We start from the raw sequence: 26,802 nt of genomic DNA on the forward strand, positions 1-26,802 counted from the left end.
TTCAGTGAATGTTTTTGCAAGAGATAATGAACAATTTACCTTAGCTAAATCAACTTCTGCGCTTCCTAATTGCTTTCTGCTATGTTACCAACTTTTCCTCTTAGAGCAGAATTAAAATGTGGGGGAAAAGAAAACCTTAAGTAAAACTCTGATCCTGCATCACTTAATCTTCTGTGAGCATTGAGGTATAGTAATCCGTCCACACAAAACACAAGATCAAATTCCAAGCAATATAATAAATAAATATATATATATAAAAAATCTTTCTATAATTGTAGAAAAGAGTCACCATAAAGACTTCATGATGATATAATGCTTGAGAATACCTCAAATAACATACTATGAATTGTTAGTCAGAATTTTGGTAGGCTTTCTTCTATTACAAAGAAGGAGAAAGAGGGAACACAAGGGAGTGAATCTGCAAAACTTTGTTTAGATTTTGTCACCTGTATAAGAAACATGTGTGTTCAGCCCACCAGCCTATAGCTAATTTGAACATCCACAATGAAAATTGCAAATTTATAACATGAGCTCTTGTATCAAAAGGATGTACATGATACATAAAAATAAAAATTCTGTGATAAAAAAAAATCTCCCTATCTGCTGAGCTACAATATTTGTGGCTCTATGCTAAAAAAAAAATCAAATATTATTATTCTTCAATTAGTTTAAAAAAAAAACCCTTCAATCTATTTTCAGAAAAAGTAACTATTATGTTTGTGATAAAGCTTACTAAATACTATTTTCAACGTGATTTTAACACATTTTGAATTTGGGGAAAAACCTTCAGTCTATAACATTTTCATACATTGTATGCATACATACATATATATATTTTTCACCAATACATACATTACTTTTCACCAATACATAAATATCGATGAAAGTTTGCATGTATGACGTATGCGTTCTTAACTGATGGGAACGTGGGACTACAACTGCAAAATCAAACAAGGTGAAAGCAATACTGCAATGAGTAACAACCATAGTTCAAACTTTTCGCTGTACAAAGATAACAACATTTCATATGTGCTAAAAATGACTAAGTACAGAAAGGTACGTTACAATTATCTGAATTCCCTAGAAATACCAGTTTTAGTTCCCATATAAAAGAACATTGATTTCTTAGTTATGTTGCAAAGGTATTACTCTGAATGGGAATCAACTGAGTATACAAACAATTAGTACCAAAGCCAACGCTGACCATCCGCTCTATGGAGAATGCAGCTATTTAATACAATACAGCTATGCTGGTTCCATTCTAAAAGCATCAAGACAAATGGAAAACAGAGCATTAATAGATACTGTTCAAAGCTCTGGTGCCCAAGAATAACAATGAGATCTATAAACATAAAATAGGCATGCCTCTTCCAAGATAAAACATGTTGTTATGACCTATGAACTTTTCTGATTGCTTAAGCCACATTTTTGCAAGGAAAGCACCCTTCCTTCCCAAACAATTACATTGCATCTGCACTGCACGATAGAGAATGCTTCTGCTTTGCATGTGATTAGGAAATTATAGCATGTATTCCTAAGGATAGCAGCTCATTCATTTTCCCAATTAAGTCATTCCATTTTTTCTAAGAAGTGCTAATTCTTACATAAATCAATACAAAGCCATTTTCTACTTTTAGCAGACACAGCAAGATTATGCTGGCTCTATGAGAGGCCTACGTAAGCATCCCTCTGTGGGGCGTTATGCATAAACAAGGCTGACGAAAGCATCTCCACATATTTGACTTGAATTGATTTTCCAAGCTTTGTATTACGTTAACAACAGGTTTTCTATGTATCACAGGGAACATAAAAAGGTTCAAGTGACAATTATTTTTACAACCTTAATTCTAGATGTGTATCATTAACATGATATACTGTGACGCTCTTATGCACATTATTCCCCAGCTCAGGGCTGCAACTTCAGCTCAAATTCTCCTTTGAGCAGTTTTTTTCCCCCAACTTTGATTAAAATTTCCAAAGTTTAAATAACCACAGGGTGGATTATAAACACAAATATTGTTTCAAGTCTTAGTCTTCCTTCGACATCTGTTGGCCTTATTGTCATTTTACAACATTTTTCTCAGCATTCTTTCTCCTATACAATGAACACATACAAAAAGGGAACAGGCTGCCCAGCTAACTGATTGAAAAAGGGAAATGAAAATTGCTTGGAAAGTTATAAAATGCACAGAATGACTGAAAATCTTTTTTAATCACCATAGTCGAACAGTGTTGATAGTTTTGATGCATTTATAAGTGTTGAAAATGTGAAATTTGTGCTTTTGAATATTCAATTGAAAACTTCTTTTGCTGCAAGAACAAATAAAAAGCACAAAAATGTCAAGGTACTTCAGTTATTATGGGTTTCACTTCCATTTGTATCTGAGTGACATTGAATAAAATCTGAAAGTCAAAGAACTTTATTTGTAGCAACTACAAACTAAAAGAAATTTGAACAAATTAAAAAAATAAATAGTTATAATAAAGTACTGGACTGACAGTTCTAAATCTTTTTAAGCATGGGGCTCAATAACGCAAGCTTTCTTACTTCACTAGTGTGCCTCAACTGTATTCTATATAGAAAAACTCTGTATTTACACAATAGATTTTTTTCACATTTAAGGAATCTGATCTTTTCCCATAAACTATTTGACGTGTTAATAGTTTTGTGATAATAGATATATATATTAAAAAGATCATAACAAGAATAGTGTTACAATGGTGAGGGTACCAGTAATTATCATCTGTGGCAGCTCATGGACTCACAATCCGGCCTCAGCTGGTGACCATACATTATACTGTTCTTCAGCAGCACTAAATGCTGGTAATGCAAAGTGCACCTATTGCTTTACCAACATATACTACTTATACTACTGTATAAGTAGTGCTACTGTACCATTACTTTTATTTTGCAAACTAAAAGATATAGAACTAGTTCTGCCTTACTGCCATATATTCCCAATACTAGTTTGATCAGTTAATTTAATGAGCCAATTTAGTACTAAAACCAAGACTTTCTGAACTCTAACACAACATTCAGAATAAGAAGAAACATTGAACATTGAAAATACGAGCAAAAATACAAAGAAAACAAGATGATTTCAATTCCAAAACAAATTTTGAAGGGACAGTAAGTAGCTTATGCCAACAACAAGCATATTTTGCTTTAATTTTTTTTATATCATTTTAAAATGAAGCAGCCTTGCTGAATTTAAACATTTCACTGAAATACAAATAACCCAAGTGCCTCTACCATTGTGGTATTACACGAAATTACCCCAAAATTGAGGAAATGCAAACTTCATTAATTTAAACACCAACAGAGAGGCACAAATGGTAAAGAAACTGTCCTAACAATAAAAGGAAAATACACTTTTTCAAAATACATGGAACTAAGTCAGAGTGTCCTTTCAAGCAGTTAATTCTTACTAACCAGGTAGAATAAACTTAAGCGTTCATTCTTCTAAAAGGCCACTTGATGCAGGTTTAAAACTGATTACTACAGTTGCAGAATAAATAAATGTATATATTTGCTTAACAAACATGATATAAAAAGTCATACTAAGTCATAAGGGCTCTTCTTGAGTATAAATGGATGCTATAAAAACCTTGGACACTTAAGTTACTTATTCCTTATTTCACTGATATATGGAGTTCTAAAGCACACTCACTGAAAATCAGTAATAAGTTTCCCTCATGTAAGCAGAAAAGGACTAATCAGAAACTTCTCTAATTTGAATGGTAGCCTTCATGCTCCTTCTAGTTAAATAGAAGTTTGGAAGGTAAAGTGGCAACTACAAAAACACTTTATGAATATAAAATTCAGAAAATAAATATTAACAGAAAAATTCTTATTTTTGGATTGATAGTACATTAGCAAAATACAATTACCTTTTTCACTTCATTTATAATGTAGAAAAAGAACGTTTGTCAAAACAGGAAAATCATGTTCAGATGCAACCTCACTGTTAAAGGCTATTTCAGATACACATATATGCAAGCTTCATAATTTATTTATGATATTTCAATATTCTATTTCCCTTTCTTTTTTTTCCTCCTGACTACTTCATTACTCTCATTTTATGAAAGCCTCATGGCAGCTATGACATTGACTGTAAAAAATTCTTAGCCTTTAGGAATTATAATCACAGTTATAACAACAGAAAAAAAACACATGCAGACAACTGATTCTTCTGGTTGATGGCGATCCTTTAACTTAAGATATTACTGGAAAGAAGGAATGGCAATGTGGAACACAGACCTCTTAGTCTGATTTCTTTTCTGAGAAAAAAAAATGAATTTTAAAGTACACATCTCTTAACAGTAAAGCAGAATTGCACATCTGACAAAAATATATTCATATAATAATACATTTCTGGTAAAACTTTTGGCCAAGCTAAATAATAAATAAAAAAAATAGATAAGTGCCCAATGGTCAAAAGGAAAACAATTCACAATGTAATAGATTTCCATGAGAAAGATTATGCCTTTTTTTCTCCTCTCACTAAATATTTGTTGCTGACTCTGCCCACTCAAACAAAAAAATCTTCCAAGACCAGTAATAAATAATTCTACGCACACAAAGCCACACACACCTGTTGCCATGTGGCTTTTTGCAAAAGCCACACTGTTTGCTGGGCACCCAAACATATTTGCTTTCACTAGCAGATGCATGCTCCACACCTTCCCGTTTTACAGTTGAAATGTTATCCGGAATGAACAGAGGAGGTTCATCGACTGACAGGCTTTTGCTGCTTCTTCTCTGGCGTGGTTGAAGATTCTTATCAATTCTTTTCAATTTGTTTTTTTCTTTGTCATCCTCCTTCAAATGTTCTAGAACAGAGGGATCTTTTGTCTCTGCCTCTTCCTTTGTGGAACTACTTGTTTTCAGTACAGTGGAGAGTTGATGTTTCGGGGCCTGCTTTTGGCCAAGATTTGAAGCATGCCCTGATAATGCATGCACAGAGTGGTGCATATCTTTAGAACAGCTTTGATGAGTAGGAGATTTCTCATTTGCTCTTTGAATTGATGGCTTCTGTACTTGTCCAGGAGCCTGGACTCGGGGCATTTTCTTCAGCAATGTGTTGGTCTGCTTTTTTACTGTGATGGCTGAAACACAGCCCTTTGTTTTCAAACTCAAATCAGACTGTTTTTTCCTAATTTTAACTGGGTTATTTAGATGCTGATGACCCTCTTGTTCATCTGCATTCCGCTTCACACCTGCTGACGATGAACTGTGAAGACCTGAAACAGCAAAACCAGCTCTTGTTTTTGAATGCATTATTTCTTGTTGCACTGCAACTGATTTCTGTCGAGTACCTGCAGGCACATTTTGCTTATTCTGTATTAGAGATTTACTGTGTCGGGGCCTCACATTTTTTCCACATTTTGGTGAAACACTGCTTGGTTTATCATCATCCTGAAATTTTGAGGCCTCAGTGCCTTCTACCTTAGCAGTGCTGATCTCCCGCTGTACATTTTGGCTTGTATTGTCAAGAATAGTACTATTTCCTGGGTCTGCAGAAGTAGAATCTTCACTTTTCAATTCTTTATTATCAAATTCTGTACTGTTCAATAGTTCTTCAGATAGAGTTACAGTTTTCTCCATCCCTTTGACATCATCTACAGGCTCTGTTATACATTCTTCTAAGGACAAGACATTTTCATCAGAAAATTCACTCTGGGAAACTAACCTACATTCAACTCCCTCTTCCACAGGGCTGGACAAACCTGAAGAGGTCTGATAAATTTTGCTTTGATTCACACAAACACTTGTAATAGGTGGATCATTAGCTTTTCCAGTTATCTTACTTTGATCATGTTCTTCTGCTTTCCTCTCTGATTCTTCTGTTTTATTTACAGTCTTTTCTTCTGAAGAAGTTTCAGAACCCATTGAATCAACCCTATCATTTCTCTCATTTTTAACTGCAGCAATTTCAGTATCTACAGACGTCGAACAAATCGACTCAATATTCTCTGAATCAGTCTTCACAGCAACCTCAGTTATTTCCTTTGTTTCTCCATGAGAGGGGGAACAAGCTCCTGCTAAATTAGAACAACTTAAGTCTTGGGAGATTTCCTCAGCCTTTCCCTGCTCAAGGGTTTCTGATCTTACTTCATTCACCTCTTCAGGACCAGGAAGACATTTTGTACTACTTTGGGAAGCTGTTACTGTTGTCGCTCCTTCCGTCTGTCCAGATCGTCTTGTACTACGCCTAACTTCTTTAGGCTGTTCAGGTTTCAGGGGTGTAGTAGCATCCGTTTCTTTCGCTGGACTTCTTTCTTGTTGTTTCTGTCCTGTTTTGTGAGTAGATCCACATTTCACAGATGATTTTTTGGTACTAACAAGAGGTGCAACATTTGAACGTTTTGCTAGTGTGCTTTGCCGCAAACTCCGTACTGGTTCTATTAAAGGAAAAAGAAAATCTCTCAGCTGTACTGTGTCTTTTCTTTACAAACACAAGACTAACCTAGTATAGAAGTAATTTAGCTTACTGACCACAAAGAATTTAGCCCGTAATGGTTTACTGGATTTAAAACACAACTCCATTTATTTCAAGAAATGGAAAAAAAGACTTTTCAATTTTACAGTGCTGCAGCTTGGATGTAAAATTTCAATATTCTAATCATTATTAAAGTTCCAGACTAATATTTAAAAAAACAGAAATAGCCCTAATGTTAAAAAGACAATCAAACCCCACTCTACTTAACTATTTTCTTTTCTACCTTAACAACTTATTTATGCAGTTTTTACTTATGTTATTTATAACATAATATTGTTATTAAAAACACACCAGTTAAATTTACAGAAAGTGGAGATCACAGGCTATGAATCTGAGATTCAATTAACTCCTTAGCAGATGACATTTCTTCCTTTTCCAAGCAATAATGTTTCAGCATCTTGTTTAAAAAGTGTACTCCTCAGCTTTGTAACATGCAGTCTTATTTAAACTCTGACTCCCATATTAAACAATTTTACATCTTTAACTTAACCTATTCTATGAAAGTAGATCCACCAGTTTGACCGGTGAAAAAGAAAAAAATACTAGCCATATACTAGGTACAACAGAATTTAAGCACTGGATTAAAATACCTATTAAGCATATTCAGATATGTAGATGAAAGACTTAAAAGTACAGTTAACATAACCTAATTCAAAACAAAAAGAAAATACATTAATAAGAATAGAATTAATTTTTTATTTGGAAATAAAGAATCATTCTACTATCTACTCTAATATCCAATCTAATACTCCAACACTGTTTGAAAATACAAAATGGCTCTATAAGTTAACATCTAATTTTTCCGTATAAATTAAATCTTTGTTGGTGAAGAATATCAGTGCTTTCAGATAAAAAGATCAAAATCTCAAAAACAAGTTTGAGGACCCTGAACCATAAGGAAGACATCAAATATTTATTATAAAGGAAATCAAACTAAATAGTACCCTACAAATGCTGAATTCTAGCTACAGTTAAAGCAAATGAGAAGTGTCTGTATTATAATTCACACAACATATAGTAAAGCTTTGTTTGAAGTTTATAAATGTTAGGAACAGCTTATAAAAATTTAACTGATATCAAATATGCAAAAGCATTCATCATCTGTTGTATGATCACCTTGTGCCATTAAACGTGGAGATTTTCTGGGTGACGTGACTGATGTTTCTTCTGAACGGCTCCTCAAATTCCTGCTAGGTAAAATTAGCTCATCTTCATCAATGGTGTCGTTACCACTCTCTTTAACTCCTCCTTCATCCATAATATCATCAAGACTAATAACTGGAAAAAAACAAAAACAAAAAAAGCCTAAAACTTAAAATGATCAAAAAATGTTATAGCTGTAAGGTTGAGCAAGGCAGGGAAAAAGACAGGGGATATAAACAAAATAGGGCCATCTAAAAAGAAAAGGAAAAAATGAAGGCAAGACAGCAAATTTCCATGTGAGGCAGTTTCAGTGTAGAAGAAGCTATCACCCAAAGTTTAAAATTTTTGTAGATAGTCCTTACAGCTTTTTGGTGGACTCACATTTTTATTGTTTTTTTGCCACAGGAAGGTCCCCAGTCTTAGAGGATCAGCTGTCCCTCACTGCCCCTTCCCACCTAAGAAAAAGTGAAGAAAGGTGAACAGCAGAAAGAGCTGATCCAGAACTGCAAAAAGTTTAAATCACAATTTTCTCGTAGGACAAAATTAGAACTGCAAGTCCCACCCACACCACATATCTGCATTTGCAACCCCTTTTCAGAAGAGCACCGAGTGCAGCATGCACTAGTCTCCCAGCTAGTGTGTGAGAACATTGCCTTTGTCAAACACCTATCCTCCACTAACCTGAGAAAGGTCCCAGAGGTTGCTCCTGAAAATAGGTTTCCTAAGAGGCAGTCAGGCCACTGTACCAGCCATTCTCCTCACTTTCTCTAAGTTTGGTTCTGCAATGGTAGCCTCTCCTATCCCAAGATCCTATGTGTGATTAATGAGTCCTGGTCCCTGTAGGATGCGAAATCTGTGAGATCAAGCCAAACACCCAAGTGATTTTGTAAAACATGTAGGAGGGTTTGACAAATACAGCACAGACTCCAAACAATCAAACGAAGCCTGTTTTTCATTATTCAGATGCCTTCCTAGAAGTGTTTTTAAAATAGGCTAACTTATATGAAAGAAAAAAAGTCTCTAAAAATGTCTAACAATTGCTTACTTAAAACAGATTTAAATGAATATTGTTACCTTAGAAATCAAAACAATCAAGTTAATAGAAATTAAAAATTGTTAGAATTTTTAGATTGTCTTCAAAAAAATCTATCAATTCCTGCTCCTTTTCAACTGATGTTACCGCAACTTTAAGAAAAGGAAATGCTTTTGTGAAAACAGCACAATAACGAGCACAATTTTAAAATAACAAAAAACAAATTTATAAAAAACACCTAAAGCCAAATGGTAATCCATAATCAAGTCTAGCAAGACTCTCATTCAGCCACCAAGCTTCTGTCATGAAGAAAAAAACAAAAACAAAAAAAAAACAAAAAACAAAAAAAACCCACTGTTAATTTTAAAGTTAAATATTATAAAGGTTTTAAACAGCCTCTTGAAGAAGGCTGACCTTGGCACCAGGTAAACAGCATTCTGGACCATGATAATTAGACAGCTATGAGGTCTGAATGCTAGGAGTTTCCTGAGCTGACAGTTTATTGTTATTGATAAATATTTAAACCGTAATTTTCAGTGACTGCATTGTATACCTCAGCTTACAAGAAAAATGGATTTCTGGAAATTACTGTCAGCTTTTTCTTTTCAATGCACAGAGGCATCTTTAAGTGTGTGCGTGTATATGCATACGTATCACACACAAGCTGCAGAGGATTGATAACACTATTTTCACCCACTCATCTGAGGGCTCCTTAATCACTTGATTGCCAAAAGCTAGAAGGACATACTAGGAAAAAGACCACACTCTAACTGTCCTCTTAGACTTCATCTTCCCCTAAACATTGGACAGTGGCTCCCAATATCAAAGACAGGAAACTATACAAGATGGACCCTTATCCTAACCCAGACCATCCATTCTTATATTCTCAAAGGTTACATTATTTCAGTAGTTCTGCACTTTGTTATTAGCACTCTTACTATAACAGTGTTCTTACAAAATGTAAAATTGCTGTTAAGGGCTAGACTATGACAAAAGAGACTCTTGAGAGATCCTCTTCTGTCTCTTCAGTGCAGAACTAAACTATGGAAGCTATCACAATGAATAAAGACTATTCAGACAACTTTTGAAGCAATTTTGGAGCAGGTTTTAAGGTTGCCATTACAGTTCCAGGTTTTATAATGTTCTTGCTCAAGTTACTTAATTTACACACCCTTCTTTATTAACGTAAGAGACAAATCCAGTCTGTTATTGACAGATATTAGTTTGAAGTATTAGAATGAAAGTATTTTCATACTTACAAGACTCTGTGCTGTAGCTTTAATTCTATAGAGGAATTTGAAGCACAGAATCTTGTTACTTTCAAACCATCTGAGCTCTAATTCAGCTCTTACAACATTATGAGGCTGGATGAGGAGCATTCAACACAGAACCCTGCTGGGAAAAGAAAAAGCGACAGGGAACAGTAACAAACACAGAGAAGGAGAGTAGAAAATTACATTATGAAAGGCAAGCAGGGGCAGAGGGACAGGTTGGGAAGAAGAATCTAATAAGCAGAAACACACAGAATCAAAGGGAAAGAAAGAGCTATAGGTGACCTCGGTAATAAATATCTGAAGAAATTAAGACAGAGATAAATGAGAGAAAAATCAGTTAGGAGGAAGGGAAAAAAATCAGGAAAAACTCAAAATTGGAATAGAGAAGTTGTATACTACTGCACAACTTCACAAGCTTCAAAAAAAAAAAAAGAAAGAAAATATGGGTCATGTTCAATATATGTATACTGGAAAATGCACCATTGCTACTAACTTAATGTTTTAAGTCTCTCAGCTAACCACAATATTCCAAAAGCATTTAAAATACAAAAGTACTCTGGTGCACTACCACCACACATAGTGAAGATAGTTTACTTGCAAATTTAAAGAAAAAATTCTGTATATTCAAACAGGAGTGTGACAGTTCTTTAACTCCTCATTCATGTAAAACTGATGAAAACAAGATGTCTGAATCGCTAGGGGAATGAGGAGGAAGGAAGGAGAATTAGTCCTAAAACAAGATTCAAAACTTTAAATCTCACATCTTTATTTCCCTCATTTTTATTAACATAACTCTTCCCATGATTATCTGTCATGATAATCAAAATTCAGACAAATATTCAGATTTTTGACACACTGGTCAGTAAATCTAAATTGCAGAAAGTTTTCTTCCTGTAGATGCTATGTCTGGTTTCCTTTTGCTTACCTACGCACATAGAACAGAATTTCACTATTCCTGCTTTGTGTCATTGTAAATGCTACTTGCACCTGTATCATGATATCAGCAGAACCGAACAAATCCAAGGCCGATTCCCTATTTTGAATTCTAAAAGCATCACAGATATTATGCAAATAGTTGAACATTTAAAAATTGCTACCATGTTATATGCCACTGACAATGTAAGAACTAGCCATTAAGTTTTAGTGGGGAAAAAAATAGAAACAACCTAAAACAGTAATTAATGCGTGTGTCCAGGTAAACCTTAAGTGGCGCTAACAACAAACTGATAAAGCAATGAAATATATGCACTTATAGTGAAAGAAATAACACTAAATCTCAAGCTCTACAAATGAAGATGGCCTATTTTATTTTTCCTATTGACATCTGAGATGCATATATTCAAGAAGTAGATAGAGAAAAAATACAAATTTCAAGAGATTAAATCATTAATATTTACATAAGAAATACATAATGATATTACAAAACTTATAAGAAAACATCGAATTCCAATTATTTTAGGATTTTTTCCTGTACGCAAGTAATCTGTTTAATTGAAAAGAACTTCTCTATCACTACCTTGTACTAACCCTGCAAGGCCAGAAAAGAATCACAGTAGTTAGCCTTTGAAATATTAAATTAAACATTTACTCCTGGTTCTCTTTTAATCTTTAAGCTGTGAAGAAGGCTTTTTCCTGTTTTTAATAATAAAAATATATGAAAGCATTAGGATTAATAAATGTAACAAGACAGCATGAATCTTGACAGAGGACTGACTCCTCATTTAAAAAAAAATGGAGTTACATGGCTATGAATCCAAAATTCTCTGGTTATGGGAGCCTGTTACTTAGGATGTAGAGAGTAGTAAAAAAAATTCCAACTATAAAGTAAAAATACAGCAAATCAAGAACTTATTTTTGTTAGTTAAGCCTTTAAATGACTTCTGTGATTTGTGAATACAATAACTGCCTTGCAAATCTTTTCACAGAGCCAACATCTCTTCATTCATGAAACTGTTCAAAAGGAACAAACAACTAACCTTTCAGAAGACCTAAAGTGGGAAAAACTGGTAGTTTGTTAACTACAAACCAAAAGCATGCAAAATGAACATTTTCCAGGTTCTCAATATAATAGCAATACAGCAGACAGATTTTATACAGAAAAATTACTACCTTAGTCACAAGATAGTGTGCAACTGTTCACATGGAGAGCTTGTAGGAAGGAAGGCAGGGAGAGGTAAGAATACTGAGAGAAACTGTAGACCCTATTTTGGTTAGCAATCTGGAGGTTAGAGTCACAATTACTTAATCTACAGGAGAAAAATAAATGTACATTTGCTTTCAGTTAAAAAAAGAGAGAGAGAGAGAGAGAGACTGAATTTGCCAACATAGCCAGCCAGAATGCTAGCTAAAGAAAAGCATTTGTAGTCTGAACAACTCTTTTGGCTCTAAAGATTTAGTAGGTGATAGCAATTTTAGCAGAGGTAATGCTTTCAACAGTAGTAAGGAAACTACAGAATAAAATTACAAAGAGAGCAATCTGCACTTGGTGAAAGCATTTTTCAGGTTCCAAGCAGCTATCTAGAGGGACAGGAAGAAAGGAGTAATTAAAAGGATGTCCTTAACACCCTTTGCATGCTCTCTTATAGGGGCAGTCTTCCTCATTTGTTAGAAATACCTGATGTGATAAACGTCACACCTTTATGCAGTTAAGCTTATGGGTACTTTATTATGAAATACCAAAACATCTCTGGAAAATAACACAATACAAATTCCATTCTCTCTACCGTATGCATAATAAATTAAATGGCTCTGGGAAACAATATTCTGAAAACTACAGCATTCACAATAGCTGAGAAATACCAATTTAGCATGATCACTGTGATTAATTAGCTTGATTTTGGCTTAGGTATCAGATTATATTGGATGTGACAGGGGAAGAATCTGTGGCTGTTCACAAATCAGATAAATCGTCACTGTTCCATGGCTAGCTTCCACATGATGTGCAGTGAAGGAAATCATGTGATCTTAGCTATAAGGGTATCCAATCTGACCTGCTATGCTAACAAGCTTTTATAATCAGCGGATAGGCTTTCAGCAAGAAAAAAGAACAACAAAAATAAACCACCTCATTGTCATGGTATCATACAAAGCGTTTTCTTTTTAAGTGTTCCTCTCAAAAGAAAAGTTGCACCATATAATCTTCTGGTCACAAAACTACTCAGAAGGAGGAGGGAAAAAAGAAAAAAGAGTAAAGATTGTCCAACAACTGTTCTACATAACCTACCCCTCCTATCCTGATTATTCAGCTTTTGGTAGAACAACCACTCTGCTGTACTAATGACCAGGAAGGCACAAAGAAACATCAAGACCTAAAACGTAATATGGGATACTTCTGGTAGCTTCAAAAACCAGGGCTTCACTTCAAACCAATTCTTCAAAGCCTCATTTTGTCAAATTCTGTCCTCTAACTGGCCAAGAGAGCACTTTTACCAACTTCCAGTAAAAGCACTAGGCCTTTATTGGCAGACAGTAAATAGCTTTCACCATGGCTAGATTCCTACAAATTGCAGTGAGTAACAAGATCTGTGAAGAGCCTGTACCTCAATTCACTGAAATAAGGGAAGACTTCCTACCTGCTGCTGTAGCACATTTATCTGCTCAGTCTAACCCCACAAACCAGCTACAAACCAAGTACGTTTTCCGTTTCACTCGTCACAAACACATCATAAGAGGGTCTTAGCATATCATCCCTTAATTTGTCCCATGTCCTTTCCACCTGGTGGAAGAGCCAAGAATAGTTATTTCCACCTTTGCTCACAGCCATTTTCAGAAGGTCCTGTCCAAAGAGCAGCATTCTCCAAACTGTTCAGTCAAAGCTGAACAAGACAACCCCATTCCATTGCTCAGTGGCAATTAGGAAGCAAGCTGACAGAGTAGACAAAGATCAACAGCATCTATCTGAAGAAACCATTTCGATCCAGCACAGAACAGCTGCAGGCAGAGACATAAACACAAAACTGCTTTACTGGCACTGATAAATCTCCTGCTATCAGGAGACAGGCAACAGCATTCTCATGATCTTTGCAATCAACACATCAACAGTGCTGACCACAAGCTGTTACCATCTTCCCTGACAGAAGTAGATAGTCCTACTTGCAAAAGAGCTTGTGTGCTTGCTGAGCAGATGCCTCTAACATACAGTGATTGGAAATTAAACTTCCAATTTGATTCACATTAAAAAAAAAAAAAAAAAAAGTGGTTCTGTTCAACATTACATGAGTACTTGAACTATTTAAAGAACACGCAAGCAACTGTCAGCAGTACTGATCACAAAGTCAGACTATCACTATAAAAAGCCTAGTTCCTAGTTAACGATGTGCAAGATAAACCCTAAAGCTAAGACAGATGCAGTGTTGATGAGCAGTTAACTTTGGATGAAGCCTGTAAACAACACCCAGCAAGAACTGATGTCAATCCAGCAGGAAAAAAAAAAAAAAGGCTGAAAACAGACTCATACCTGAAAATTAACTTAAGAGCAAGAAAAGGGAAATGTTTTTTAGACAAACACAGCTGGTAGATAAAAAGATGATCTCTGACAGCAGAGAAAATGCTGTCAAAACTGTGACAAAAATTAATATATGGGTAAGCAGGCCTGATATCAGCCTTTCTCAAAGCTTCCAACTCAGAAACATAACTCATGCTCAAAACGAAAGTTTCACATTTGGAGACAGGGTATAACATCTCTCAGTTTAAGGCATACAAAGTCAACATACCACCTTTGTGCATAGGTTTGTGAATACTCTTGAACTTTTTGCTTAAAGCAGGCTTTCCGAGCAGCATTAATGAGCCATACCTTCTGCTCCTCCATCTTATCTATGATAGTCAAATCACCTCATTCTAAGTATTTAGAATCTTCAGCTCATAGTAGTGGAATATGCTACCGCATGAAACCTTCACCACTTTATATAAATGTAAATGTGGACAGAAGAGAGTATATTTCAGTTATTCATGGTCCAGCAAACATGCTAAATCTATCCTTTGCAGTTTAAACTGGCCTTCTGAATTAATTTTCATGAGTATTTTACACCTTTTTTTAAACTGTTTCATGGACTAGACATGGGTTATGCAAAATACTGTTTGAAGGTCTAAAATAAGGATATGGCAGATAAATTTCTGCCTTCAGAAAAAATGAACTCTTCTTCAGGAGTCAACTCAAGACTGCTAACAGAATTAAAGACTATAAGAAACATCATCATCTACCCCTTCAGACAGAACATAACATTTCTTAGGTCTTGCTCTGGTTAACATTAATAGGTAACAATAAGTGTACTTAATACCAGTAAAATCTTACCAAAAAATACATTTCAACAGGTAAAACTTTCACTTTAGAGAAGAGACAAGAGAACAGCCAATAGACGATCATCCTGTAACTATATCACTTAATGCACTACAGGATAAACTCATATTAAGATCCTACACAGGAAAAAATAAAAAAGAGAGAGAGAACTGGATGGGTTAGTAAGCAGTAAAATATCTTTCTGCATGGCACAGTCTTGTAGCTCTAAGAATACAAGCAAGGCAAGCTTTGCAGGAAGAGTTACTGTTTTCAGACAAACCAATATTGGGATAGAGATAAGCTTTCATGCATATAATCTGGAAGAAAAAACAACAAAAAAAAACAGCCTTCATATAAGTAGTTCTAAAAAGGATACTATCTCTTGTATGGCTGCACTCTTACCAGTAGACAATATAAGTTGTATTAGATCAGCAACAAGCTTTTCAGACAAATCGAATGATGAACTGCAAAAATGCTCAAGGACAAAAGACAAACAAAGAAATATAGCTTCAAACTAATTGTTATTCCTAAATAATAAAAAAGAAATACTACAGTCATATTGTCTCAGAATAAAAAGACAATTCTTAACAAGGCCTGTAAAAAACAAGCAACAAGAGCATTCTCTGATCTTCTGAATCCTCACTACGTGAATTTCAAATTGCATGTTTTCATTTACTTACTAAAAAATGTGCTTCTACAGATTAAAAAAGTAAATACAAGAACAGAGTATAAATCAATCAAAATTGATTTTGAGTCTACAGGTAGCCTGAACAGTAAATCTCAAATTTTACTTTAACACACAGCAAGCCTAAAATTTGCATATGATTATTTAAATATTAATAGTATTAATTATTCTATTCATGATCACTTTCAGGAGAAATATCCAGGTAGTCTGCCAAAATGCTCCAAAATCTCCTCATGTAACTACCAAAATATCTAGCTGTAGCCTACCAATTAATACACAAATTTTAAATGCAGTATAGGCTTACTGAAGGATGCACAGTGTTTGATAGCATGAAGCTAGAATCTGCCTTACTGTTTTACTGGGAGGGCATAAAAAATCTGCAGAGGAAGAATTTGGTTTGGTTGTGGAATTATTTAAATTCTTTATATATATTAATATTGAAATAGTTTTGTTTCGTGGGTTAACGGATATGGATTACGGCAAGAACAATAGCAAATTTTAGATGGCCTGGCCTCAAATCTTGTTGCACCGAAGTAGCAAAAAAAAAAAATCAAATATTTTGTTTTGGCTTTGTAGTTCACTTCTATTACTACCTCAGTCAATAGCATCTTTGATTACAGCTTTCCTGTTTATAATACCGTTCAATTTAGTGAAGGTGTAAATTTAGTCTGTCGGTAGAAATAAAATACACTCTGTGTTAGGAAATGGTCAAAATTTTCACAAACAGTTCATGAAAGTCTCTAGAATGTTTTTTAGATGTGGATATAGTCAAAGTTGATCAAAGTTATTTACAGTAATCTACAATACATTTTTTTCAGTAACCAACTTGGAAATTTTTATTTTAATTCCAGTCAAACAAGAAAAACTATTAAGTACAGAAGAGTATATTTTCATCTCTAATATTAAATTCGGTGCAATCATTCTAGCTAAAAATTAAGTGATTTTTTAGAAACTGGACAACTGATTTTTCTTTTTTTTCCCCTTTTCTTTCAGACTGCTTCAACACCCCAATATTATTCTTGTTTACCACATTTCTCTAGATTGATTCCAATTCAAGTGTTTCCAAACATTAGTGAAGAACTGTATTATCTATCCAGTGTTTTCTTTGAACAAACAAAGCAAAACACCCAGTATCGGTTATCAGCTCAGTACTAGAACTCCCAGTACTAACAGAGTAACCCTAAGGTTAGGGTAATAATTTGTACAACTCAAATACTCCTATTGCTAATCCTGAATTATTAAAATTTTGAAAGTAACTGGTGACTTCCTGATCAGGCACAGTAGTTAGGCTAAACAAGTCACAACTTTACTTGGGAAAAATTTACACGTACTCAAAACAAAGCCTGAATTACTTCTGATCCAGATTAGGAGGAGCCTTTCCCCATCGTTACATGACCAACTTAAAGTACGAACTGCACATGTTTTAAGGCCTAACATGTAAGCAGCGCAACAAAAGGGGCAGGAAGGAGAGAGAAAACCCAAAGTACTATTTCTACATTATCAAAAAGGGATGGCACTAGAGTATTACTGAATTTTAAATTGTAATTTTAAAAAAATTGTAAGATTTACCTGTTGAACAAGGCATCTGGAAATTGGGATCATTGCTATCCAAAACAGGCAAACAGAACTGGGCACTTGCAGATCCTAGCATAGGATCCTTATCGCTGAGCATGTTCTTCAGCGAATCCTCTAAGACATTTTGACTTGTACTAAAATCCTCACAGACTTCATTCTCCAGGTTGGATCCTAGAAATAGGGCATCATCTAAGTGTTCAGTAGGAATTAAATGGTTAAATGTATCAACTATATCCATGAAGACTCCTGTGTGTCTTTCAGCCCTATAGAAAGACAAGAAAAATACCATAAGAAAATAAGCTACAAATTGTAAAACACCTAAGAAACCAGCAAATTGTTTTGGCTGTTGTGCTTGATAAAGAATATTTAAGGTATTTAGAATTGTAACAAAAAAATCTGCTTATGGCTTAGAATGTCTCGCTGCAGATGTAAAACCATTTTTTTAATTGATTAAAAACTCACGTGATAGAAGAGCTTATATTAATAACCTATCAGCAGAGCAGTGCCATTTCTACAGATTATATATAACACGGATTAACTGAAACATCTCCTTTCAAGAATTTGTTTCGATCTTAATCAAGCAGGGCGGGGGTGGAAAGGGGGCATGTACAAGGAATCAAGAATAACTAAACCTGAGAAGTAGTACTGTGAGGACATATCTTTCTTCATCTTTAAATATAAAAATCCTGCACTAACCTCGATGAGAAAACTCAGAAACTGGGCCCAAAATTAGGAGGGGCTATATTTCCATTCATATGCAAACTATCAAGTACTTTATAGCAAGTGACTATTTTTAAGCAGAGAAGTCTTATCCCATATTATATTTCACCTATTATTATATTCAGTAAACATACAGAAATTTTATATGAAAACATGACCTCATCAAGTACACAGGAATTCTATTACCTGATTTCACGATGGGCAGAATTTCACCATCCTTTTACTAACTCTAATTTTAATGAAGTTTAGGTAAGACTTAAGGAACTCTAATGAAAGATAACAGCTATATTTTACAACGTATTCCCTATTTCCAGAAAACTTTTCTGTGATATAGCAGAAATGCAACTAATTCAGCAGAGATTCAGCTAACAGCAGCATAGAGTCACTATGCAACAGAATGAAAAAACAGTGAGTAAAATGCTTCTTCAAAACTTTAGCTTAACCATATACTTACGGTACTAACAGATAATTATAATAAACTGGAAAACAGTGGCTAGGGAAAACGAGTAGTGCCTGGCATCATTTGGCATAGAGGAAAGACTAGGAGACCAGTTTTGTCACACAAATACATTCTCTCCCTCTCCTTCCTGCCCTTCACCTCCACTCCCCAGAGTAAACAGTTTAGTTTTTTTAAAAAAAAAATAAAGAAAGAAAGAAAGAAAAAGGAGAGAAGTGAGATTAAGACTTTGTAATATCTGAATTACTTACTATATTCCTATTCCAGCAACCCACTTACTTACATCCGCTTACACTTACTAAAATAATAAATTTGCTTCATTATATATGTTAACTAGATATTTCCATTTTAACAGTCAACAGGAAAAATCTTAGGCATTCACACATTTAAGAACTTTGCTACAAATTCAACCATATTTTTGCGATTTATGACCATTTCACAAATTTACAAAAACTACAGATGAGTATAAAAGATTTTTCTCACAAAAAATATGACAGTCTTCCTTCTTCCATGGGGAAGCGAGAAAGAAAACACAAGACAGGTATGTCACCACACCTCTGCAGAGTATAGTGTCTTTATGGGATGTGTATATCACTACGCCTTTGCAGAACACAGTGTCTTTACAGTAGCTACACTAACCATGATAAAACAATAGCATAGGATACCCTTCCAATCAAACAGCTAGCAAGATGGAAAAACATGCCAAGTCAGGTGCATCTATGTAGGGAGGCAACAGTCTCGCAGCAACAAACGTGTTGGAATCTGACAACTCCCTACAGCAAAAAATGCCTTATTTCTACTAAGTGACGTGGTGTATTTACCGCACCGCATGGCATATATACCATGCCAACTAGCACCTACATCAATCCATGCTCTTTTCCCAATTCTCAGAATAATTTCCAAATTAAGCAACAAATGAAGTAGTAAGTCAGAACTGGGGAAGCACTACACTGCACTGTATAAGCTACTCTATTAACCTTATGCAATGTAGTTACAGCAGTTAGATATTACACAAGAGCTGCAGTAGCTCAAAGAAATAAAGTATTTACAAATGTCACAATCTGGTACTTCAAAACACCCTCCTACAATGAGAGTTCTTTTCATACTGGTATCACACAAGCACAAGAGTAACAGGCACAGGATAAAACGGTGGAGAACTTCACCACAAACAAGTGCCAATGACATTTCAGATACAATATTCATGAACTACTGTAAGCAATCTTCCATACATCAACACTAAATATCAAAGAGTGGCAACAGCTTTGAACACATTTACAATACACATCAAGGGTTTGGGGCTTTTTTTTTTTTTTTTTTTTTTTTTTGCTCCTGCATAGGATGGAAAGATTTATACAATTCTTATTCCAACAGTTCTGTTACCAAAGGGGTGCTAATACCTTTAAGAGTAGCTTTTAGCAATCATGTTTGAGCATATGGGAGCCCTTACTACCAAAATATTTGAGAACATTAATATACCCAGCAACAGGATGAAAATAAAACATTAACTACAGTTTTGAAAGACCACCATGCAGCCACCCAGATTACTAAAAGCATTTCAAAATAATTAACTGTCACAACAACTATACATGCAAAGGCCACAGTACCTTCAACAACACTTAACTAGTTACCAGAGAGAATTCAAGAGAATTTTTATGCAAAGCTTCACTTCTTGAGCACAATTCTATGGTCAAACACAATTTCTATCCAAATTCTGCATCAAAAGATCACTGTAACCATAAAAACAAAATGTTTTTGCATGTAAAATCTTACAGTCACAAAATTAAAAATTAAAGAATGTATGTTCTACAACTGTAATTGTCAAAAGTCAGAGAAGTACACTGGTAAAGCACACAGAACAAGAATTTTGCTGTATCTAGTTCAAGAAACTGAAGTTCAAGTTGTTGAGTAACTTGTAAAGCATCACGTTCAGAAAAACGTTTTTAGTATTACTAGATTAAGTACTGCATGAAAACTAGAATCTGTGGGGACTAACAACACAAGATAGACGTATTTCTTCCTAGATAGCTGATCTTTAGAAACAGTCGCTGCATTAAAATAAATAAATAAATCTTTCCTCAAACAATGCCTAAAGAGCATGAATTCTGAAGGGTTTACTTTGTATTTGAAATACCAAATATATTGGAAAAATAACCTGAGATATAGGTTATAATTTGGTTTTGTATGGTCCTTTGTTTCTAGAATAGTTCTAAAAGTTTCTCAAGATAATTTAGAAATCTATTGTTTCCCTATAAAACATCTGAGACTTCCATTTGAACCCTTAAGGCCAATGGCTTGGCCCAATGTAGTTAAAGCAAAATTGCAAGTACTAAGAGTATTTCCATTGTGAAAAAGATCCAAAGTGTTTTCCCTGCTTGACATTGATCAGTAACAGCAGGCTGAGGAGTCTCATTGGTGTGGAAAACCAGTGAGAAGAGTAGGATCATTTATGAATGATGCAAAGGAGCAAATAAAAGATGAAGTTTCAGCCACTGAGACTTCACTCAGATTGAGCGCAGAGTGATATGAAACATCCCCTAGCCAATGGCTTTTGGTGCACCAGTGAATGTACTGGAACTTCACTACAGTACACAACTCACCAAGCCATGAGAAAAGCTAAAGTTGGGAATGGCAACTTCTCCTTAACTCCTTGAAGTATATTTCTCTTATACCAGGAGGCTGATTTGCTTGAATCACCACCGCCACCCTGAAACAATAGGCATTTGTGAAAGTAAGCCATTAATTAAAGTGTTCATTATTAAATAAGCCATCATTAGAAACCACCCTGTTAAAAAGGCCTATCAGTTAAGCGTCACTCCTAGAATTTCTTCCATTGTTTGAAATCGAATTGAATGTTTGAAAGTATGAAATCTCTTCATACTTTCTATCTCATCTTCTTACTCAGCTTGAGTCTTACAGATTATAAAATTCATTTCTTCGGTTGCTGAATTAGTTTAATTAAAGTGTGTCAAAATATTGCCTCAAATCCCCCAAAATACTGGTATAAATTAAGTATACCCTAGTATTTGATGTGGCAGACTTATGGCACATCTAATGTTGTCTCCTATTTACTACTTTTTCATTATATCGCTAGCAGCTCAAAATGGCTTTCCAAAATTAAAAGATAAAGAATCAGAACAATAACTTGCTAAGGAAAGAAATTCAGATATCAAACAAGCATATCCTTTTAAACTAGCTTAACAGAGGAAGGAAGACTAATACCAAGACAAAAGACATTGCACATCTTTAACGTCTGTCCCATTGCTCGGTTTGTCTGTGAAAAGCAGCAAGAGCTACTTCAGTTCCCGTCACATTATTCTTTAATCAGAACAGAGTAAAACAGTTCAGCAGAGATACACAACTGAATCAGCTTGCCTCCACCATCTTCTTACAAACTCACCTCAAGCAAAGGTAAATTGTACATACCACTAGAAACCCTGACTGTTTCTTAACTGATGCACAGGTCAAGCTCTTGGACAGACTATGGTCTTTCACTGTAGTCTAAATTAAGTCTTCCTTAAACACCAGGTATGTGCAAGTATCTATTTTCTAATTCCATATTAGGATTTTCATTAGGTATATTTGTCCTATTCCCTTTTCTTTAAGGTATGCTTTATATTTAATAGTACTCCTACATCATTTATTTTATCATGCAAAAATGGACTTTATACCTTTAGCTACTGTTCACTGTAGTTACTTTCTTCCCTCCCCCTGCCCACTGGAGGCCATCAATAGCTTTTATTTTAAACATACAGTAACTTCCATATCATTTTATATTTTCAAATTAATGATGATCAATTAAAAAACGTTTTTCCATGAAACTCCTCAGAAATTAGACCTTAGAAAAAGCTAATGCTTTTTCTACACAACAATTTAACAAAAAAAAAAAATGACCAAGATCAGGAACAACAGGAGAGAAGAGGGGAAAAAAATCAGAAGGAATCTAGCTAAAGAGGGGAGAAGATATCACACTGCTTATTCAAGATACTTAAAATCCTAGGTATACCAGAATCCTAGATGTTGAAAATCCTATTTATGGCATTGACCTACCTGAACCAGTAAGTCTTCTAAAGCTGCTAAAGACAGCATGGTGACATTACAATTCCTTCCATTTCATTTATGTACCCTTCTGAACATTTTCTGTTGCTTTTCCCTACTACATCCAATTCACTTAATTTGGCTGGTGCTTTTAAATGCTTTCTGAAGTGATAACTGAGTGAACTAATGGTAGAAAATGAGAGACTTGGTCTGCTGTCCCTCAAACAATTTCCTTTAACTCATCCACACCAAATGATTAAGGACAAGATAGGTTATAACAGTAATAACATATTACATTAAAAAGTCCATATTATATTTAAATAGTAATAAACAGTGGCCGGGAAAGTAGACAGAAGGAACAGAGCTATTTGGATATCTAGTATCTTAAATGTTAAAAGAACTGAAAAAAAATGGCTCAGCATTGTCACACAATGTAACAGGAAAAGTAGCAAATAGTAAGTAACAATAACTGATAAAAGAAATGTTCTAGTTACTAACAACAGAGGGAAATTACACTTTAAATGACATGACATTAACTAACTACAGATGTAGTTCAAAGAGAAAAAACCTCTCTTTAATCTTTTGATGAATACTGTGCCTAAAAAGAGCATTTAACATATCAGATATTTGCCTTCATTCACCAGGACTGGCATGTCACACCATCCCATCTGTTCACTGGTATCTTGATACTGACAAGCCACCTATCAATCAACATTGCTTCAAAGTGTTGACAGTGAGCACAGGTAGATTTTATTATCATTATCCTTTTCCCTTGCATATAAAACCTTACAGTTTTATGTCATAAAACACAATTTAAAATTAATGCTGAATTGCCATGTGTTTATGTTTCTAAGTGCAAGAAGCTGTACTTACATTTACAATGTTTATGGATATTACAGCATCAAAAGCCATAACTGAGATCCAATTCCTCTGCACTACCACAGATTCTAGCCAACAGTTTACAGTGCAAACAGATCATAGCATTAAAAAAGGGGAAAATGAGATTCTCAATACCAGACAGTGCATCAGTGACACAGTTGCTAACAAAACTGAGAATTCTCAATTCTCACACCAAAGCGCTTTCTATTCTACTTCACATTTCTAACCTGGAGCCATCTTTGAGGAATAAATTTATTGACTAAGACATTCTTGACAGGTCAAGCAATTTCATTTACAAGCATCTGAACTGTAATACAACCAAAGAAGGTGTTCAGAATTACAAAAGAAAATTTCAGTGTCCCATCTCAAGAAAAGATAAAAGCCTTGAATGTAACATGGCTTGCTGAGCTTTGGCCTCATGTGGATTCATGTGGAAACACAGATTAGAAATAGATTTTTCAGAAGTGCTTAGATGCTTAATGGTAAAGGTTAGTGAGGTCTGCAAGAGCAATATACCATCCATATGGCTATAACAGCACTACTTTGATGGATGTTGCAAGTTTCCCACATTTTTCATTTTCCTGCTGTTATATAATGCATGCTCATACCCAGTTCACAGGACACTATTGCCACTAATTCATAATACTACTTTTCAAAATATTCCCTTCCTCATAAAAAGTTTCTGACATTAGATGCAAGAGAATGAAAGTTCATTATATCCTAAAAATAATTTCTCTCCCTTTTGCATTTTTAAAGCTTGGATTTAGCAATATTTGTAAGCTGAACAGGAAAAATTAATTTTAAGACCTTACAGGCTTCCATTAAAATAACAGCTAAAGTATTTTTGCACAGCATACATTAGTGAGCTCTTTATTAGTCTACTCTTTATACGAATACTACCTCCATGAGGTAGAGCCAAGTCTTCTAAAAAAGAGGAATTGGTAGAAATATGATAGATAATAATTCTAGACTTCTCAGATTTTGTTTTCTTAAAATTATTCTAACTGAATAACTAACTCAACTCTATGATAACTTTATTGAGTAAGATCTAGCCAACATGATTTGGACTTAACACCCTTTCAGCTGCTTGAAACTCATGAGGGTTTGTAAATAAACCATACATATAGAACGAGACGACTTCAGGGTCTCTTCAACTGAATGGCTAAATTACAGGCAATAACAGCTGGAAAAAAAAAATCACAGTGTTTAGAACTTCCTACTTAGATAAACTTTAAAGCTAACTGTACAGCAATTAAAAGTAGAAGCTTCTCAGTAAAACAGAGCACTAAGTAATAGTTTTATTAGGGTTTATACATGAAGTGTAAAGACCACTCAAAGTTAAATTAGTCCAAGAAAAATCTAAAAAATAAGAATAAACAGAAATTCAATTTAAGGTCTTCTTTATATAGTGTTTCCCAAGTCTTAACCAATGAATTGACTAAGTGAAATAAACCGTGAGTTAATGGTGTTGAAGAAAAGCTATGTTGTTTATCATCCTTCATCCCTACAATAATTCCACAGATTAGTGAAGTTTGTATTAACTTTTAAAAAACAAACATACAGAACTTGCATAATGGATTAACAGTCACATAAAAGGCTATTCACTACTAGAACTTGTATGCATGCTAGACTTGTTGACATCCCATGCTCCTATCTTCCCTTCCCCACTCCTATGCTTCATCCTGCAGCTATTTCTAGTAATTCATCCTACACTCATCAAGTGCTCTTCTTCCAATCCCTTGCTCCATGACTATAACAGGTCTCCACTGTGGAAATTATATAAAGCCCACCTGTTCTCACAGAAAGGACGGCTCTTTAAAACCTAACAGATATTTACTATTTACATTGTCGAAACAAGTGAGCGGGTGGACACTGCCTCGGGAAGAGCCACGCAACCAAGAGGAGGATCTGTAAACAGTGCTGGGCCACCGAAAGCCCCCAGTACCACAGACGACCACACTCCCTCCCGTGCTTCCTGCTGCGGGTGCTAAACACAAGAGTTAAACAGAGAAATTGCTGATGATGCTAAGTTTGAGGGACGGGAGGAGGAGCCCGAACAGGTCAGACCAATAGTAGGAAGACCAGCAGGGTCTAAATCGGATTTTCTTCACCAGGTTTGCATGGGGCAAGACGGCATCGGGGGCTCCAGCGCCGGCAGCGGCCGAGCACCGCGGAGGGGGGCGACCGCGGCGAGACCACGCAAAGGGCGGCGACGGTGGGGCTGGAAAGCAGCGCAGCTCCAGCGAGCACGGCGCCAGGGCAGGCGGCCGCCGCCAGCGAGCCCGGGGCCCGGCGCGTGTCAGGCGGCGGCGGCGGGCACCGCGCCCGGGCCCCGGCCGGCGGCGGCAGCCTGCGCAAGGTCAGCGCCGGCGCCGCCGGGTCTCGGCCGCCGCGGCGGGCCCCGCACCACGGGCCGCCCCGCTGGGGAGGCCGCCGCGCCCAGCGCCGGCCGGCGGCGCCGCGGGCCCTCGGCGCGGCGGAAGCAGGCCGCGGCCCGCCCGCCCGCCTGCCACCAGGCCCGGCCCGGCCCCGCCAGGCCCCGCCGCAGGCAGCGAGGCCCCGCGGCGCGCCAGGCCCCCGCCCGGCCCCCGCCCGCCGCGCCCGGCGCTCACTCACCCTGCTCCGCCGCCCAGCGCTGCCCAGGGCCGAGGAGGAAGGACGCGGCGGCGGCCGCCGAGAGGGCGGCGCGTGCGGCCCGCGGCCTGCCGGAGCGGGGGGGGTGGGGGGGGGGGAGTGCGCGCGGGCTCCCCCCTCCCGCGGCGGTGCGGTCGCGGTCGCCTGGCTCGGCCCGGCCCGGCCCGGCCCGGCTGGGCTCGGCTCAGCGCGGCGCGGCGCGGCTCGCGGTGCCGGCCGCCGCGTGCCCGCTCCCGCGTAGGCGCGCCCCCGCGGCGTGAGGCGAGCAGCGCCGCGCCGGGCCCGGCCGCTCACGTGACGGCGCTGTTTACTGGGAGGCGGGCGCGGCAGTGCGCAGGCGCCGCGCGGCGGGGCGGCCGTTGCGCGGGGGAGCGGCCTGGCGGGCGGCGCGGTGAGGGGCGCCGGCAGGCTGGGCTCTGCGCCGTGGGCTGCCCCGAGGAGCCTTACAGGCAGGGCCGCGCTGCTGTCGTCGTTGATCCTTGTCTTGCCCGGGTCTTGCGCAGATTTATCCAATCCTTGGTGTTCTGAGTTTACCAGTTCTTACGAATTGAGCAAGACCGCAGGGGTCCAGAGCGTATCGGTCCCTGGG

At 36.8% G+C, this 26,802-nt stretch overlaps 1 protein-coding gene across 7 annotated transcripts in view; it reads right to left on the reverse strand.

Moving 5' to 3' along the window:
* The window catches only part of PHF3 (PHD finger protein 3), a 58,373-nt gene extending 32,088 nt beyond the window's left edge, over positions 1 to 26,285 (reverse strand). The window contains exons 1-6 of one of the 7 annotated variants that reach the window (XM_062572870.1): positions 26,196 to 26,285; positions 9,939 to 10,074; positions 8,328 to 8,483; positions 8,028 to 8,101; positions 7,620 to 7,781; positions 4,596 to 6,405 (exon numbers count right to left, since the gene is read on the reverse strand). In XM_062572870.1, coding sequence (XP_062428854.1) covers positions 4,596 to 6,405; positions 7,620 to 7,761 — 1,952 coding nt within the window. In that variant the 5' untranslated portion in view covers positions 7,762 to 7,781; positions 8,028 to 8,101; positions 8,328 to 8,483; positions 9,939 to 10,074; positions 26,196 to 26,285. Of the gene's footprint in view, positions 1 to 4,595; positions 6,406 to 7,619; positions 7,782 to 8,027; positions 8,102 to 8,327; positions 8,484 to 9,938; positions 10,075 to 17,482; positions 17,752 to 21,262; positions 21,304 to 26,195 lie in introns of those variants that run through there. The other 6 variants (XM_062572869.1, XM_062572868.1, XM_062572867.1 and 3 more) reach the window with 6 other exon arrangements.
* Between the last annotated feature and the right edge of the window lie 517 nt (positions 26,286 to 26,802).

Source organism: Rhea pennata, chromosome 3 (assembly GCF_028389875.1).
Source record: "Rhea pennata isolate bPtePen1 chromosome 3, bPtePen1.pri, whole genome shotgun sequence".
Classification (NCBI taxonomy): Eukaryota; Metazoa; Chordata; class Aves; order Rheiformes; family Rheidae; genus Rhea; species Rhea pennata.